At 39.5% G+C, this 17,636-nt stretch overlaps 1 protein-coding gene across 9 annotated transcripts in view; it reads right to left on the bottom strand.

Moving 5' to 3' along the window:
* The window catches only part of LOC106968679 (RP9, pre-mRNA splicing factor), a 209,694-nt gene that overhangs the window by 175,171 nt on the left and 16,887 nt on the right, over positions 1–17,636 (bottom strand). For 8 of the 9 annotated variants that reach the window (XR_008296738.1, XR_008296739.1, XR_008296742.1 and 5 more), the window contains exons 5-6: positions 16,507–16,568; positions 15,438–15,799 (exon numbers count right to left, since the gene is read on the bottom strand). Coding sequence is in view for 1 of the 9 variants with exons in the window: in XM_027075231.2 (XP_026931032.1) it covers positions 15,601–15,799; positions 16,507–16,568 (261 nt within the window). In the remaining 8 variants the exon portion in view is untranslated. Of the gene's footprint in view, positions 1–15,159; positions 15,800–16,506; positions 16,569–17,636 lie in introns of those variants that run through there. The other variant, XM_027075231.2, reaches the window with a different exon arrangement.

Genomic DNA, 17,636 nt, shown 5'->3' with positions numbered 1-17,636 from the left:
AAATATGTATAAGTGGACCCACAAAATTCAAACCCATGCTGTTCAAGGGTCAACTGTATAGGCAATTCTTTCAAGATACTGCTCAAGCAATGACTACCTACTCAGGCTGTTTCCATAGATTTTATTATTAAGCCATTTTATTGAGGTATGATTGGTATACAAAAAGCTCTACATTGGTATATAATTTGATGAGTTTGGAGATAGGTATACACCTATGAAAATATAAAATACTCCCCACAATCTATGCCATAAATCTTCAAAAGTTTCCTATTTTCTTTAAATATACATATACATACACAGTATGTTAAAAACGTAAGATCTAGGGGCACCTGGCTGGCTTGGTTAAGCATCTGAATTCAGCTCAGGTCATGATCTCGTGGTCTGTGAGTTTGAGCCCCGCGTTGGGCTCTGTGTTGACAGCTCAGAGCCTGGGGCTTGCTTTGGATTCTGTGTCTCCCTCTCTCTCTGCCCCTTCCCTGCTTATGCTCTGTCTCTGTCTCAAAAATAAACATTAAAAAAAACATAATATCTTCCTTTGTAAAATTTTAATTATATAGTATTGTTAAGTATTCGTTCTGTACTATAAAGTCAATTTCTAGGACTTATTCATCTTATATAACGAAACCTTTACTCTTTAATATCTTCCTTTTGTCTCTCACTCAAGACCCTGGGAACCACCATTATACCTTCTTGTTTCTATGGGTTTGACTATTTTAGATTCATCCTGTAAGTGGTATTTTGTCATCATGTAGTATTTGTCTTCAGTGTCTGGCTTACTTCAGTGAGCATAAAGTCCTCCTGTTTCATCGATGCTGTCATAAATTGTAGGATTTTCCTCTTTTTTTTATGGCTGAATGATACTACTTTGGATTTACCCATTTATCTGTTGATGGGCATTTTTGTTGTCCATATGTCTTGGCTATTGTGAGTAATGCTGCAAGGAACATGGGAGTGTAGTACCTCTTCAAGATCCTGAATCTACTATCTTTGGATATATACTTAGAAATGGGATCACTGCATCACATAGGAACAGTAGTTCCTATATGGTTTTTGGCAGCAGTCTCACCGATTTACATTGCCACCAAGAGTGTACAAGGGTTCTCTTTTCTCCATATCCTCACCAATGTTTATCTTTTTTCTTTGATGATAGCTATCCTAAGAAGTATGAGGGGATACCTTTCTGTGCTTTTGATTTGCATATCATATCCCTGATCAGTGATGTTTTTGTGTACTTGATGGTTATTCTTCTTTGGAGAAATGTATATTTAATTTCTTTGTCTATTTTTAAAATCAGCTTGTTTTCTTGCTATTGAGTTGTAGGAGTTCTTTATATATTTTGCATATTAGCCCTATATCAGATATGTGGCTTGTAAATATTTTCTCCCGGTCCATAGGCTGCGTTTTCATTTTGTTGATTGTTCTTTTGCTATGCAAAAGCTTTCTTACTTGCTTGTAGTAGGTGTCATATCCAAGAAATCAGTGTGAAGGCTAATGTCAAGAAGAGTCTTCCTATATTTTCTTGTTTTCATTTAATGTTTGTTTGTTTATTTAGAGAGAGGGAGAGAGAGAACCCCAAGCAGGCTCCATGCTGTCAGCCCAGAGCCCGACCTGGAGCTCAGTCTCATGAACTGTGAGATCATGACCTGATCTCACAAGAGTCAGGTGCTTAACTGACTGAGCCACCCAGGTGCCCCATTTTCCTATGTTTTCTTTTCTTTTTTAATGTTCATTTATTATTTTTGAGAGAGTGTGAGAGTGTGCTCAAGTGGGGGAGGGGCAGAGAGAGAGGGAGACACAAAATCCAAAGCAGGCTCCAGGTTCCACACTGTCAGTGCAGAGCCCAATGTGGGGCTCAAACTCAAGAACCATGAGATCATGACTTGTACAGAAGTTGGATGCTTAACCAACTGAGCCACCCAGGTGCCCCTCCTATATTTTCTTTTTTCAATTTTTAATTAATTTATTTTTTTAATTTACATCCAAGTTAGTTAGCATATAGTGCAATAATGATTTCAAGAGTAGAATCCCATGATACATCACCTACATATAACACCCAGTGCTCATCCCAACAAGTACCTTCCTCAGTGCTCCTTGCCCATTTAGCTTATCTTCCCACTCAAACCCCCTTGAGCAACACTGTTTGTTCTCTGTTTAAGAGTTTCTTATGTTTTGTCCCCCTCCCTGTTTTTATATTATTTTTGCTTCCCTTCTCTTATGTTCATCTGTTTTGTATCTTAAATTCTACATATGAATGAAGTCCTATGATATTTGTCTTTCTCTGACTGGCTAATTTTGCTTAGCATAATATCTTCTAGTTCCATCCATGTTGTTGCAAATGGCAAGATTTCCTTCTTTGTGATTGGTGAGTAATACTCCATTGTATATATATGCCACGTCTTCTTTATCCATTCATCTGTTGATGGACATTTGGGCTCTGTCCATACTTTGGCTATTGTCGATAGCACTGGTATAAACATTGGGGTACATGTGCTCCTTTGAAACAGCACTCCTATATCTTTGGATAAATATCTAGTAGTGCAATTGCTGGGTCGTAGGGTAGTTCTATTTTTAGTTTTTTGAGGAACCTCCATACTGTTTTCCAGAGTGGCTGCACCAGTTTGCATTCCCACCAGCAGTGCAAAAGAGATCCTCTTTCTCCACATCCTTACCAACATCTGTTGTTGCCTGAGTTGTTAAGGTTAGCCATTCTGACAGGTGTGAGGTGGTATCTCATTGTGGTTTTGATTTTCATTTCCCTGATGATGAGTGATGTTGCGCATTTTTTCATGTGTCTGTTAGCCATCTGGATGTCGTCTTTGGAAAAGTGTCTATTCATGTCTTTTGCCCATTTCTTCACTGGACTATTTGTTTTATTGGGTGTTGAGTTTGATAAGTTCTCTATAGATTTTGGATACTAACCCTTTGTCTGAAATGTCATTTGCAAATATCTTCTCCCATTCCACCGGTTGCCCCTTAGTTTTGATGATTCCTTTGCTGTGCAGAAACTTTTTATTTTGATGAGGTCCTAATAGTTCATTTTTACCTCTGTTTCTCTTGCCTCCAGAGACGTGTTGAGTAAGAAGATGCTGCAGCCGAGATTAAAGAGGTTTTTGCCTGCTTTCTCTCTAGGATTGTGATGGCTTCCTGTCTTATGTTTATGTCTTTCATCCATTTTGAGTTTATATTTGTGTATGGTGTAAGAAAGTGGTCCAGGTTCATTTTCCTGCATGTCGCTGTCGAGTTTTCCCAGCACCATTTGCTGAAGAGATTGTCTTTATTCCATTGGATATTCTTTGCTGCTTTGTCAAAGATTAGTTGGCCATATGTTTGTGGGTCCATTTCTGGGTTCTCTGTTCTGTTCTATTGATCTGTCTGTTTTTGTGCCAGTACCATACTGTCTTGATGATTACAGGTTAAAAAAATTTTTTTTAATGTTTTTATTTATTTTTGAGAGAGAGACAGAGTACTAGTGAGGGATGGGCAAAGACACACACACACACACACACACACACACACAGAATCTGAAGCAGACTCCAGGCACCAAGCTGTCAACACAGAGTCCGACATGGGGCTCAAACTCACAAATTGTGAGATCATGACCTGAGCCGAAATTGGATGCTCAACCAACTGAGCCACCAAGGCACCCCTAAGATGATTATAGCTTTGTAATACGTCTTGAAGTCCCAGATTGTGATGCTTCCAGCTTTGGTTTTCTTTTTCAGGATTGCTTTGGCTATTTGGAATCTTTACTGGTTCCATACAAATTTTAGGATTGTTCTAGCTCTGTGAAGAATGCTGGTGTTATTTTTATAGGGATTGCATTAAATATGTAGATTGCTTTGAGTAGTGTCGACATTTTGACAATATTCTTCCAATCCATGAGCATGGAATGATTTTCCATTTTTTGTGTCCTCTTCAATTTATTTCATAAGTTTTCCATAGTTTTCAGTGTATAGATTTTCACCTCTTTGGTTAGGTTTATTCCAAAGTATTTTATGTTTTTTGGTGCAGTTGTAAATGGGATCGATGCCTTGATTTCTCTTTCTGCTGTTTCATTATTGGTGTATAGGAATGCAGATGATTTCTGTGCATTGATTTTATATCCTGCGACTTTGCTAAATTCATCGATCAGTTATGGCAGTGTTTTGGTGGAATCTTTTGGGTTTTCCATATAGAATACATGTCGTCTGCGAAGAGTGAAAGTTTGACTTCTTCCTTGCTGATTTGGATACCTTTTATTTCTTTGTGTTGTCTGATGGCTGAGGCTAAGACTTCCAATACTATGTTGAATAGAAGTGGTGAGAGTGGACATCCTTGTTGTGTTCCTGACCTTAGGGGGAAAGCTCTCCGTTTTTCCCCATTGAGGATGATATTAGTGGTGGCTCTTTTGTATATGGCTTTTATGATCTTGATGTATGATCCTCCTATCCCTACTTTTCTTGAGGCTTTTTATCAAGAAAGGATGATTTTGTCAAATGCTTTTTCAGCATCTATTGAGAGGCTTGTGTGGCTCTTATCCTTTCTTTTATTAAGTGATTTATCACATTGATTGATTTGCAGATATTGAACCAGCTCTGCATCCTAGGTATAAATCCCGCTTGACTGTGGTGTATAATTCTTTTAATGTATTGTTGGATCCAGTTGGCTAGTATCTTGAGAATTTTTGCATCCATGTTCATCGGGGAAATTGGTCTATAGTTATCCTCTTTAGTGGGGTTTTGTCTGGTTTTGGAATCAAGGTAATACTGGCCTTGTAGAATGAGTTTGGAAGTTTTCTTTCCATTTCTATTTTCTGAAACAGCTTCAAAAGAATAAGTGTAACTCTTCTTTAAATGTTTGGTAGAATTCCCCTGGAGAGCCAGCCAGTCCTAGACTCTTGTTTGTTGGGAGATTTTTGATTACTGATTCCACTTCTTTACTGGTTATATGTCTCTTCACATTTCCTATTTATTTATGTTTTAGTTTTTGGTAGTTTATATGTTTCTAAGAATTTGTCCATTTCTTCCAGATCTACCAATTTGTTGGCATATAATTGTTTGTAATATTCTCTTATTATGGTTTGTATTTCTGCAGTGTTGTTTGTAATCCCTCTTCTTTCCTTGTTGATTTTATTTGGGTCCTTTCCTTCTTCTTTTTGATAAATTTGCCTAGGGGTTTATCAATTTTGTTGATTCTTTCAAATAACCAGATCCTGGTTGATGTGTTCTATTGTTTTTTTTTTATTTCAATATCATTGATTTCTGCTCTAACCTTATTTTTTCCTGTCTTCTGCTGGTTTTGGGCTTTGCTGTTCTTTTTCCAGCTCTTTAAGGTGTAAGGTTAGGTTGTCTATCTGATACCTTTTTTCGTTCTTTAGGAAGGCCTGGATTACTATATACTTCCCTCTTAGAACTGCCTTTGCTGCATCCCAGAGGTTTTGGGCTGTCGTGTTATCACTTTCACTGGCTTCCATATATTTTTAAATTTCTTCTTTAATTTCCTGGTTAACCCATTCATTCTTTAGTAGGATGTCTTTTTAAAAAATTGTTTTTAATGTTTATTCATTTTTGAGAGAGAGAGAGAGTATGAACATGGGAGGGGCAGAGAGAGAGGGAGACACAGAATCTGAAGCAGACTCCAGGCTCTAAGCTGTCAGCACAGAGCCCGATGCAGGGATCGAATTCATGAATCGTGATATCACGACCTGAGCTGAAGTCAGAGCTCAACCAATTGAGCCATGCAGGCGCCCCTAGTCGGATGTTCTGTAATCTCCAAGTATTCTGTAATCTCCAAGTATTTGGTCTTTCCAAATTTTTTCTTGTGGTTGATTTTAAGTTTCATAGCATTGTGGTATGAAAATATGTATGGTATGATCTTGATCTTTTTGTACTTGTTGAGGGCTGATTGTGTCTCAGTATGTGATCTATTCTGGAGAATGTTCTGTGTGCACTTGAGAAGAATGTGTATTTCTGCTGCTTTAGGATGAAATGTTCTGAATATATATTAAGTCTGTCCAGTCCAGTGTGTCATTCAAAGCCATTGTTTCCTTGTTGATTTTCTGCTTAGATGATCTGTCCATTACTGTAAGTGGGGTGTTGAAGTCCCCTACTATTATGGTACTATTATCAATGAGTTTCTTTATGTTAGTGATTAATTGATTTATATATTTGGGTGCTACACGTTGGGGGCATAAATGTTAACAATTGTTAGATCTTGGTGGATAGACCCCTTAATTATGATATAATGCCCTTCTTCATCTTTTGTTACAGTATTTTAAAATCTAGTTTGTCTAAGTCTGGCTACTCCAGCTTTCTTTTGGTGACCATTAGCATGATAGATGGTTCTCTATCCCCTTAATTTCACTCTGAAGGTGTCTGTAGGTCTAAAATGGGTCTCTTGTAAGCAACATATAGATGGAGACTGTTTTCTTATCCATTCTGATATCCTATGTCTTTTGATTGGAGCATTTAGTCCATTGACATTTAGAGTGAGTACTGAAAGATATGAATTTATTGCCATTGTGTTGCCTGTAGAGTTGGGAGTTTCTGGTGGTGTTCTTTGGTCCTTCTGATCTTTGCTGCTTTTGGTCATTTTTTTTTTCTCTTGTCTCTTCTACCCTTAGGGAGTACCCCTTTAAATTTCTTATGGGGCTGGTTTAGTAGTCATGAACTCCTTTAATTTTTGTGTGTCTGGGAAACTTTTAGTTTCTCCTTCTATTTTTTTTTTTTAATTTTTTTTCAACGTTTTTTATTTATTTTTGGGACAGAGAGAGACAGAGCATGAATGGGGGAGGGGCAGAGAGAGAGGGAGACACAGAATTGGAAACAGGCTCCAGGCTCTGAGCCATCAGCCCAGAGCCCGACGCGGGGCTCAAACCCACGGACTGCGAGATCGTGACCTGGCTGAAGTCGGACACTTATCCGACTGCGCCACCCAGGCGCCCCTCTCCTTCTATTTTGAATGACAGCCTTGCTGGGTAAGGAATTCTTGGCTGCATATTTTTCCGATTCAGCACATTGAATATATCCTGCCACTCCTTTCTGGCCTGCCAAGTTTCTGTAGATAGGTCTGCTGTGAACCTTAACGGTCTTCCCTTGTAGGTTCAGGACTTTTTTCCCTTGCTGCTTTCATAATTCTTTCCTTGTCTGTGTATTTTGTGAATTTGACTATGATATGCCCTGTTGATGGATGGTTTTTATTGAATCTAATGGGAGTACTCTCTGCTTCTTGGATTTTTTATGTCTGTGTCATTCCCCTGATTAGGAAAGTTTTCCACTATGATTTGCTCACATAAACCTTCTACTGCTTTCTCTCTTCATCTTCTGGCACTCGTCTATGATTTGGATGCTATCCTTTTAAATAAGTCATTGAGTTCTCTAATTTCTTATATCATGTCTTTGCCTTAGTTTCCCCCTTTTTTTCTGCTTCATTATTCTCCATAATTTTGTCTTCTATATCACTGATTCGCTGCTCTGCTTCGTCCATCCTTGCCACCGTGGCATCCATTCAAGATTGCATCTCAGTTATAGCATTTTTAATTTTTTCCTGATTAGATTTTACTTCTTTGATCTCTGCAGAAAGGGATTCTATGCTTTTTTCAATCCCAGCTAGTATTATTATGTGGTTCTAAATTCTAGTTCAGGCATCTTACTTATATATGTGTTGATTAAGCCCCTGGCTATCATGTCTTCCTGTTCTTTCTTCTGGGATGAATTTCTTCATTTTGTCATTTTGTAGGAAGAAAAAGAATTAATAAAATAAAAAAGAAAATTTTAAATATTAAAAACAACAACAAGAAAAATAAAGGAAGCTATATCTTAGGCGTGTTTTGGTCTGGTTGTTGAAAGAAGCTTGATAGACTAGAAAAAAAAGGGAAAGGAGAAAAAAGTAAAAACTTTAAAATTAAAAAAATGCGTAATAAAAGAATAAAATGAAATGAAGAAAGTGAAACAGAATTAAACATTTTACAAAAAAAACATAGTAAAAAGAATTAAAACTTTTTTTAAAAAAAAGGAAAATAAAAATAAAATTTTCTTTCTGTATCTGAGAAAAAGGAGAAAAAAAAAAGAAACAAATAGACCAGCAAACAGAATAAAACCCGAATGAAGTTATATCCAGTTTCCTCTGGAACTTAAACTATGAATATGAAACACTTTATAGTCCATACATTAAACAGGCAGAGGGACTTGTGGTGGTCATGTAGGGCATGTGCTAAGAGGGCACAGTTGGGCAGGGCTTGGTGTAATGGATCTGTTCTCCTCTAGGTGGCCCTGCTTAGCTAGGGTAGATCAGTGTGGTGTGCATGCACATGTATGTGTATGTATGTGCATGTGCAGGAGATGTGAAAATGGTGTCACCCAGCTTCCTAGTTTCTGGCACTGGAACTCTGTGCTCTCACTGACCCACAATCAAGCACCCCTCCTTTGTCTCAGGCTTCTTTCCACTCCCTGCTTCTACACTGTTTGTGTCCAAGCCATCAGCCTGCCAGGTGGCACCTCCTTCCTGAATTTTATCTCAGATGGTGCCGTGTTTCCAAAGCCCTCACTTCTGAGAACCCTGCGGCTTGGCCCCATTCTGACCTTCTGGGAGAGGGTCTTGCTGAGCAATGGCTGGGTGCCAGCTTGCCCCAGGGAATGTTGTGTCATCACGCTACAGCAGAGGTTCAGAGACTATGGACAGGTGCTGGCTTGCCCCAGAAAAAGTTCATGCAATTGCACGGCGGCAGAGGTTCTGAGATTTTGGCAAACCACAACACACAGCTGGCATCAGATTTCACTGCACTCTGGTGTCTGTCTCAGTACCAGCAAACATGGCTGCTCTCTGGGGTCTGCTGGGACCTTTGCCTGTGGGGAGGATGTATGGCCTCTACCAAATGTCCTCCAAGCAGGGGAACTGCTTCTCCCTGTGTGGCCCACGAACCCCTCAGACCTAGCTGCTTGCTTCTGGGGATTCACCCTTCTTCCCTAGCAGAGCACTGTCAGGTATTGTGCTCTGGAATTTCCTACTCTGATCTCCCATGTATAGAGTCGTAATGGTATTGAAACCCTCTCCTTTCTCCCAGACAATGGTTTTGGGGAACAGATTTCTTGCTCAGTCCCTTGTGAATGTTTCTACTCTGTCTCCAACTACTTTTGAGGGGAGTGCTTTTCCTGCACTCTTACCCCCCTTTCTCTGACCTCTGCAAAAAACAGCTCCCTACCCTGTGTGGTTTCTGTCTCCTCCAGTTCACCTCTTCATGCCACGTACCTACTGAGTTTTGTGGCTCAAGTTATGCAGATTGTTGTGTTAATCATCAGATCAATTTCCTAGGTATGCAAAATGGTTTGGTGCTTCTCTAGTTGCATTTCAGGGATGAGAGAGGCTGAGAACTTCCATTTGCTCCACCATCTTGTCCCTTCCCAGCCCTCCTATGTTTTCTTATAGGAGTTTTAAAGCTTCAGGTCTTAACATCATTTATCTATAACAATAATAATAATCATTATTATTACTATTATTTTAAAGTAAACTCTATATCTAATGTGGGCTTTAACTCACAACCCCAAGATCAAGAGCCAGCTAAGTGCCGCTCAGGTCTTAACATTTAAATATTTACTCCATTTTGAGTTGATTTTTGTGCGTGGTAGAAGAGTCTAATTTTATTCCTTTGTATGTAGATATTTAAATTTTTTTTTTTAACGTTTATTTATTTTTGAGACAGAGAGAGACAGAGCATGAACAGGGGAGTGTCAGTGAGAGGGAGACACAGAATCTGAAACAGGCTCCAGGCTCTGAGCTGTCAGCACAGAGCCCGACGCGGGGCTCGAACTCACGGACCGCGAGATCCTGACCTGAGCCGAAGTCGGACGCTCAACCGACTGAGCCACCCAGGCGCCCCTGTATGTAGATATTTTTAGTTGTCACAACTGAGGGGTGGTAGTACTAGTGGCATCTAGTGGGTAGAGGCCAGGGATGCTGCTGAATATCCTAGAATATACAGAATAACCCCCCACAAGTAAGATTTAGTCCCTGAAATCAATAGGGCCAAGGTTCAAAAACTCTGCTACAGGGGCGCCTGACTGGCTCAGTTAGTAGAGCATACAACTCCTGATATCTGGGTTGTGAGTTTGAGCTCCACCTTGGGTGTAGACAGTACTTAAAAATAAAATCTTTAAAAAACAAAACAAAACCCCTGCTGTAAAGGAGAGGAAAGAGCTAGACAGAGATATGGGATCAAAGGAGGAACTTTTTGTTTCTGTTTTTTTTCAAAAGATGAAAGAACCTTAAGGTTGCTTGGTCAGTGAAATGGCCCCTTTAGACAAGGTAAGAGGTTGTGAAAATTGGTGGAGACTTTCTTGGAGGGCAATTTGGTAGTACCTGTGAAAATTAAAAGATTTCTACTATCAATGACCTATTCTATTGAAATACTTGCACATATACACTAAGATATTTACTCACAGATTTTCATTACAATGTTAGTAGCCAAGTGAAAGTTTTTGAAACCAATTCCAACGTGTGTTTCCCCACACATCCAAGGAATTCTTGTGACACCAGCAGGGTGTCCTACAACTTACCTAAATTCTCATACTACCTGGAAAGAGTATCAGATTCCACAGGTTAAGGGCTCAGTCCAACAAGACTGCCCCACCCCTCTTCAAATGCCACTCACAAGCCCTGTTCTTTGCCAGACCGACTTGCTACAGGTTGGAGGTTCCAATGCCACTTGCCTTGGGTTTGATTAATTTGCTTAGAGCAGCTCAGAGAACACCCACAAACACTTTACTTACTAGATTATTGGCTTATTATAAAAGGATGTAAGTCAGGAACAGCCAGATGGAACAGATGCTTAGGGCAAAGTATGTGGGAAGGGGTGAGGAACTTCTATGCCCTATGCAGGCGTGCCTCTCTAACAGGACTTCCATGTGTTGACCCACCTGGAAGCTCTCCAAACCATATGAGAAACTCCATATTACATGGACATGACTGATTAAATCATTGGCCACTGGTGATTAATTCAACCTCTGGACATTTTTACCCTCCCCTGAAATCAGGAGGTAGGACTGAAAGTTCCCTTTGCTATTCATGGTTGGTTCCCCTGGCAACCAGTCCTCAACTTTAGGTCCTTTCCAAAATTCACCTCATTAACATAAGTCTAATGATGGTGGAAAGGGGCTTATTATGAGTAACAAAACACCCGTTTTTGCCTTTATGGTTCTGAAGTGATTTCAGGAACTGGGGCCAGGAGACCAAATGTTAAAAACAAAAACAAAAAACAAAAAACAAAACCCTTATTGCTCTTATCACTCATGAAATTCCAAGTGTTTTAGAGAGATATGAGCCAGAAACTGTGGATGAAGGCCAAACGTACATGAGAAATATATTTTGGTCATCTGAATGACCATGTAGGGGCCAAGGCCAGGCTACCCCAAGATGGGCCACTTTGACATGAACATTATTTTAAGTTAAAAGCAATCAAAACCCAGAAGATTCAGGAAAAGCTCTTTATCTCCTCAACTGCCTGCCTATACCAGGAAGAGAACTATTAACAGAGATTCTTCTTTTTCTAAGATATTTATTTGTATAGTAGGATCACCTCTGTTTTCTAAACATCTCTCACCTCCCTGCTAATGTTTTGCTCAGCCTCCTACCCCTCTCCTAAGCTCATTTATATTGCTTCACTGTCTTTGGAATTTCATACATAGGAAACTATATTTGATCTTCTCTTGTTAACCTGTCTCATGTCAATCTGATTCTTAGTCCAGCTAGAAGGACCTTGAAGGGCAGAGAACATTCTTCCTCCACAATGACCAAATACATAATTCTCATAAATCACCATATCACAGAAGATAAATAGGAAACAACTGTACTGCACAAAGAAGAATGGTTAAATGGTTATGTGGCACATTCCAACCAAGAATTTTGTGGCCACTTAAAGCTTGTAGTAAGCAGTAAGACTGCCAGGATATAGTGAGATGAGGTCATAGAATGGTGTTCATAGTGTTACTCAGTTATATAAAACTAATTAAAAAAAAAACTGTATGATTGTGTTTGGTAGTGTATTTTTAAAAAGATCTTGAAGGCTCTACCAAACTATTTTAAGTAGATAGACCCTCCTTTCACTTATTACTCTCTAATGGCTCTGAATTGGGATCTTTTATGAACATATATTACTTTTATAATTTTATTAAAAAAATTTTTTTAAGTAGACTCCATGCCCAACCTGGGGCTTGAGCTCAAGACCCTGGCATCAAGAGTCACATGCTCTACTGGCTGAGCCAGCCAGACGCCCCTGCTTTTATAATTTTAAAACAGCTTTTAAATGATGGTGGCAACAGAGCAGTTGAAAGGAAGAAAGAGTCTGAAGACAAGAGTGATGGGAAAGGAGGAAGATCCCAGAGGGAGCAGGAACAGATAATGATCGTAGCATAAGTAGCAGCAGGAGCAACTAACATTCATTAAGCAACTGAAATATTCCAAACTGTTGTAAATTCTTGATGATTCTGTGAGGTATATATTATCTGTCAAGGAAATGGTAGCACAGAGAGATCAGGCAACTTGCATAGTCGGATAGCTCACATATGGTGCAGCTGGGATTCAAAACCAGGCAGTCTGGATCGAGAGCCAATGCTCTTTCTTAATCACTGCCCTCTACTGCTGGCTGAGGTGGGGTCCAGAGCACAGGTGGAAGCTGGCCTGACAAGAAGAGAAACTTGTTTAAACCACTGTATTCATTTTCTATTGCTGGATAACAAATTACCACAAACTTAATGGCTTCAAACATATATTATCTTACAGTTCTGTAGATCATAAGTCTGAGCAGACTCCACTGGGTTCTCTGCTTAGTGTCCCACAAAACCAAAATCAAGATGTCAGCAGGGTTGGAGGCTCTGGGTAAAGATTCTTTCCTTTGGCTGTAGGACAGAGTTCCCCATCTCCTTGCTGGTGTTGGTCAGGGGCCTCTAATTAGTGTCTACTGCATTCCTCACCTTATAGCCCACTGTAGTCCTGTCATCTTTAAATCAGCAATGGTACGAAGGAATGGAATCTGAGTTCCTTTATTACTAGCACACAGATAATGTCCCTTTCCTTGTGCTTGTAAAATAATCTAATCATGAAAGTAGAATTCATCATATTAACAGTCACGGATATCAGTGGGGAGAAATGTTGGGACCATTTTAGAATTTTGTCTGCCACAACTATTATGATGAATTTGTAGGATGTCTTGGTGAAGGGAGGTCTGAGGGCTCGTAATGCTTTCCTGGATGAGTGGAAAATGCTCCATTTGAAGGTAGATGCTTGAAAATTAAGGTTTGAGTAGGTGACTAATACATTTTTGCTTGCTGGTCAGCTTTATGGGCTCAGTTGAGTTTGGAGATGATGAATTTGTCGGGGTACCAATCTACAGAGCTGTGTGATTTTTCTCTAGTAGTCTGGGTATAGATGCAGAAGAGGTTTGTGGTCTTTCTGAGAAAGCTGGGCAAAAGGACCACAGGTCAAGGGAGATGACAGGCTTAAGTGATGGACTCTGGGATCTAGGCCAGAAACAAAAGACAGACAAAACCAGAGTGAAGGAGTAGGGACGGTAGTTACCTTGCAGGGTTGTAGGAGATGGCCTGACTTCCAGTTATAGCAAGAAGTGGAGGAAGGTTTCATTAAGAGGTTAAAGATACAGAGCAGTGGTTCCCTAAGTGTGGTTCTCAGACCAACAGTGTTAGCATCATTAGGGGTCTTATTAGGAAAATTCCCAGGTTAACCACAAACCTACTGAATTAGAAACTCTGGAAGTCTGGGAGCACAGGAATCTGTGTTTTAACAGGCCCTGCAGTAGGTATTGATGCCCCAAGGCTTGAGAATCATTGATGTAGTCTTTCATATTAAGAGTGCTTTTAGGGGCGCCTGGGTGGCTCAGTCGGTTAAGCGTCCGACTTCAGCTCAAGTCATGATCTCGTGGTCCGTGAGTTCAAGCCCCGCGTCGGGCTCTGTGCTGACTGCTCAGAGCCTGGAGCCTGTTTCAGATTCTGTGTGTCCCTCTCTCTCTGCCCCGCCCCCGTTCATGCTCTGTCTCTCTCTGTCTCAAAAATAAATAAACGTTAAAAAAAAATTAAAAAAAAAAAAAGAGTGCTTTTATTGTGAATAGGATTCCAGAGGGACAGTAAGAAATTCCTATAAGAAGAGTATGAGACTGGTAGGAAACACCGAGATATATGGGAGAGGACAAATGGCCTATGTTCTGCATGCTGACCTAGGATGCCAAGGATAAATGTAAAGGATGCCTGAATTAACTGGCCTTAGAATTTTCAGAAATAACAAGCCTTAGCTGGCTGATTCTAATCTGGACCAATGTGTTATTGAGGTACTACTATTCCAAGGCCAAGATTGGGAGCATTTATTGATGAGTAGGAAATGGGTCCATTCTGGGACTGGATTGGCTGTTCTCAACCTCCAGGGAAAGACTCAGAAATGGGAGAAGAGTTACTGGGGCCCTGAAAACCACAACAGCCCCTGCTGAAGAGGGAGGGATGCCTGTGAGCAAGCTCTATCTCCATATGGCTCACTAAAGAACAAGATTTACTCTCCCTTGGCTGCAGGCACCACCATGATGGGCTGAGCTGCTTTTGCTATGGCACAAAGATAGAGGAGCACAGATAGGTTGTGCTTAACCAACAGGAAGATGAAGGAAGTGTGGGATGTATTTTGGGATGTGAGTAGCTGACCCCATATAATAATTCCCCTGTATTCTTAAAAATTTTCTGATTCAATGACTCTGGGAAAAATCTTGGGACTCAATAAGATTTAAACACGTGAAATACAATGTAGCCACGCAAGATTTTTCATTGCTGTTACAAGGAACCCTTCCTCATCAATTAACAAACCATCTCAGATGATTATACACATACCTTTTGGTGCAGCAATGCCAAAAGAGATTAAACAGATTAAAATAATCTGTTTTATACTGTTAAAAAAAAACCCAATATACAGATGAGTGTGTATGTCATTCGTGTAAAAAAAAAAAAGCCCTATATTTGTGATATATAAAATACTTCTGGAAGACTAAACAAGCACCTTGTAAAACTGTACCCTTTGGGGAAGGGAAATGGGTAGCTGGGGGAGAAAAGAAGGAAGAATTTCCATGATTAAAAACCTTATGTACCTTTTAAATTTGGAGCACATGAATGCATTATTAAGAAATAAAAAGTTACTACATTTAAAAAATAAATAATCAGCTTTTATTATCCTCGACAACAGAGAAAAGCCACGCTGGAGTCTCTGGGAATTCTGGGAACACTCCCGGGGGGAGGGGAAGGCTGCAGCAGCACCTGGAGCTTCCTCAGAGACTCATTCCCTCAGTCTCACCCCCCTGGCAGAGGCAGCTGGAAGGAATCACAAACTGCAGGGATCAGTGGGAGGAAGACAATGAACAATGCCTTCCTGCCTGAAATCAGCCGCTGTCCAGAGCCAGCACCAAGGAAGACACAACTCACCCTCCGGGGGTCACGTCTTCGCTGGAAGGCAGGTGAGAATTCACACGCGTGACACCGAATGCCCTGCTCTCTTGGGGTCTCCAAGTCCTCCCCGATTCCACACCCTCTGGCCTGGGGCCACAGTGTCTGATTTTTGAGAGGAGAACATGGAATAGGTCAAGTCTTAGTCCGAGTCTGAACTCTCATTCGACTTGGAAGACTTATGCTTTCGTTTTTTCTTCTTCTTCTTTTCTTTTTTCCTTTTCTTATGCTTTTCTTTCTTCTTCTTTTTCTTGTGTTTCTCTTTACATTCTGAGGAGCTGGAGCTGCTGCCATCTTCATCGGAGGTGGAATCCTCCAGTAACTGTTTTAACTGCTGTATCCTAAACAGAAGTTTGACCAAAGAACCATATTTTAAAAAACTTGTAGATAAAGATGATGTGAGAGCAGCAGTGAGGGTAAAAATTGTCATGAATAACCACCTTGCGAAAGACGGTACTTATTTGTGCATGTCTTCCCCATTCTTGTCCACGTCCATGCCTGTTTGACAGGACTGTAACCAGTATATGAGCCATTCTGTGTTCTTTTCATTGTCCTAAATATTTCTGCATGTTTCTCGAGTCCTTACCACAGAACTTCTAACAGATGCCTACTTTCCTTACTCACCGCCCCCAACTGCTCAAGTAATCTACCTCCTCAAAACAATTATTACTCGGCGTCACCAATTTTGGGAAAAACAAACACTCCCGTTTCTTCACCCTATCTTTGTTCATGTCTAAGGATCATTTTTAACAATAGCTCAAATCCTTAAAGACACTGGAGAAGATAAACTAAACTACGGTTGGTTGCCAACATCAACTATCAGTGGTATGAGCAGGCTGGGCCAAGCCCACTGCTTTAAGCCAACCCGGATAGAACAAGGCTGGCCTGCTCATTCCCCACACACTGGCCTTTCCAGTGATTTCTCCTGCCTTCCACATATATCACAACTACATTAAAGTACCATATTTACCAAACCACTCATCTAATACCAGAATGGGTGTTTCCAACTTTATGTAAGAGGGTATTGTTATCACCAGGACCACCTCACCTTATGTCCTTTTCATGTCTTTTATTCTCTCGTATGATATCATACATAGGATCTTCATGTGCCTTGAGGATTAGAGAAGGGTAAGGTTGGATTAGGGCTTTGTGGACTGTTAGTTAAAGTAAAATTAAATTCATATTTCACTGAAACCAGTTTTTTTTTTCCTGTTTGGTGTAATTTTATATTTAAAATTTTCTAATCCTTCTTAAGGGTCATCATCACTTCAAATTTGTAAGTTACAAAAAAGATTTTTCAATTATACAAATATAATTTGATAAAATATAATCTGAATAGCCTTTTTAAGGATATAAACCGTGAAAGATTCATTATTAAATATTACTCAAGGTTAGAAGTATTGAGGTAATTCTATGAGGACAGATGATCAAGAGATATTAAAATAAGTTGGAAAACGATACATAAGAATGATTCATTTATAGGTGCACAAAAACATATGTATATGCCCAAAAAGAACTGTAGAAGTATACTTATCAAGCTACTTAATGCATATTCACTCTGTAGAGATGCAATATTGCTTTTGAAAAATCAATTGTGAAAAGCCCTAATGTAAAATGTCAATTTAGTTAAAGCAAATGTATTCTTGTAACATTTGTGTAATTAAAAAGTAGTTGCTTAGAATATGACTACACATAGACTGAACTTTGTGGTATGTCAAATATCTTTAAAAATATCTAGTAAAAGTTTTACATATTTAAGATAAAAAAGAAGCTAAAAATGTCTATATTTGTACCATCCAGAGATATCCACTGCTAACATTTTAATGTGGTTGTTCCAGTCATCATTCATAATTTACAAAAAATTATAATCATATTATATATACAACTCTATTCTCTTTTTCACTAAGATTTTATTTTTAAGTAATCTTTACACCCAACGTGGGACTCAAACCTACAACTCTAAGATCAAGAGTTGCACACTCTTCCAACTGAGCCAGCCAGGCACCTCTTTCTCACTTATGTCTTCATGAGCATATTCCTATGATACTACACATGTTTCTAAAACATGATTCTTAAAAGCTATATGACTTCTATGTTACAGTACTTATGTTGATATGCTGGCCACTGCAGTTGTTTCCTATTTTTCTTTAGTCTATTTTTCAGTCATATAAATAATTC

Source organism: Acinonyx jubatus, chromosome A2 (genome assembly GCF_027475565.1).
Source record: "Acinonyx jubatus isolate Ajub_Pintada_27869175 chromosome A2, VMU_Ajub_asm_v1.0, whole genome shotgun sequence".
In the NCBI taxonomy this organism is placed as follows: Eukaryota; Metazoa; Chordata; class Mammalia; order Carnivora; family Felidae; genus Acinonyx; species Acinonyx jubatus.
The sequence above is the reverse complement of the archived record's forward strand: the minus strand, read 5'-3'. Positions and strand labels throughout refer to the sequence as shown.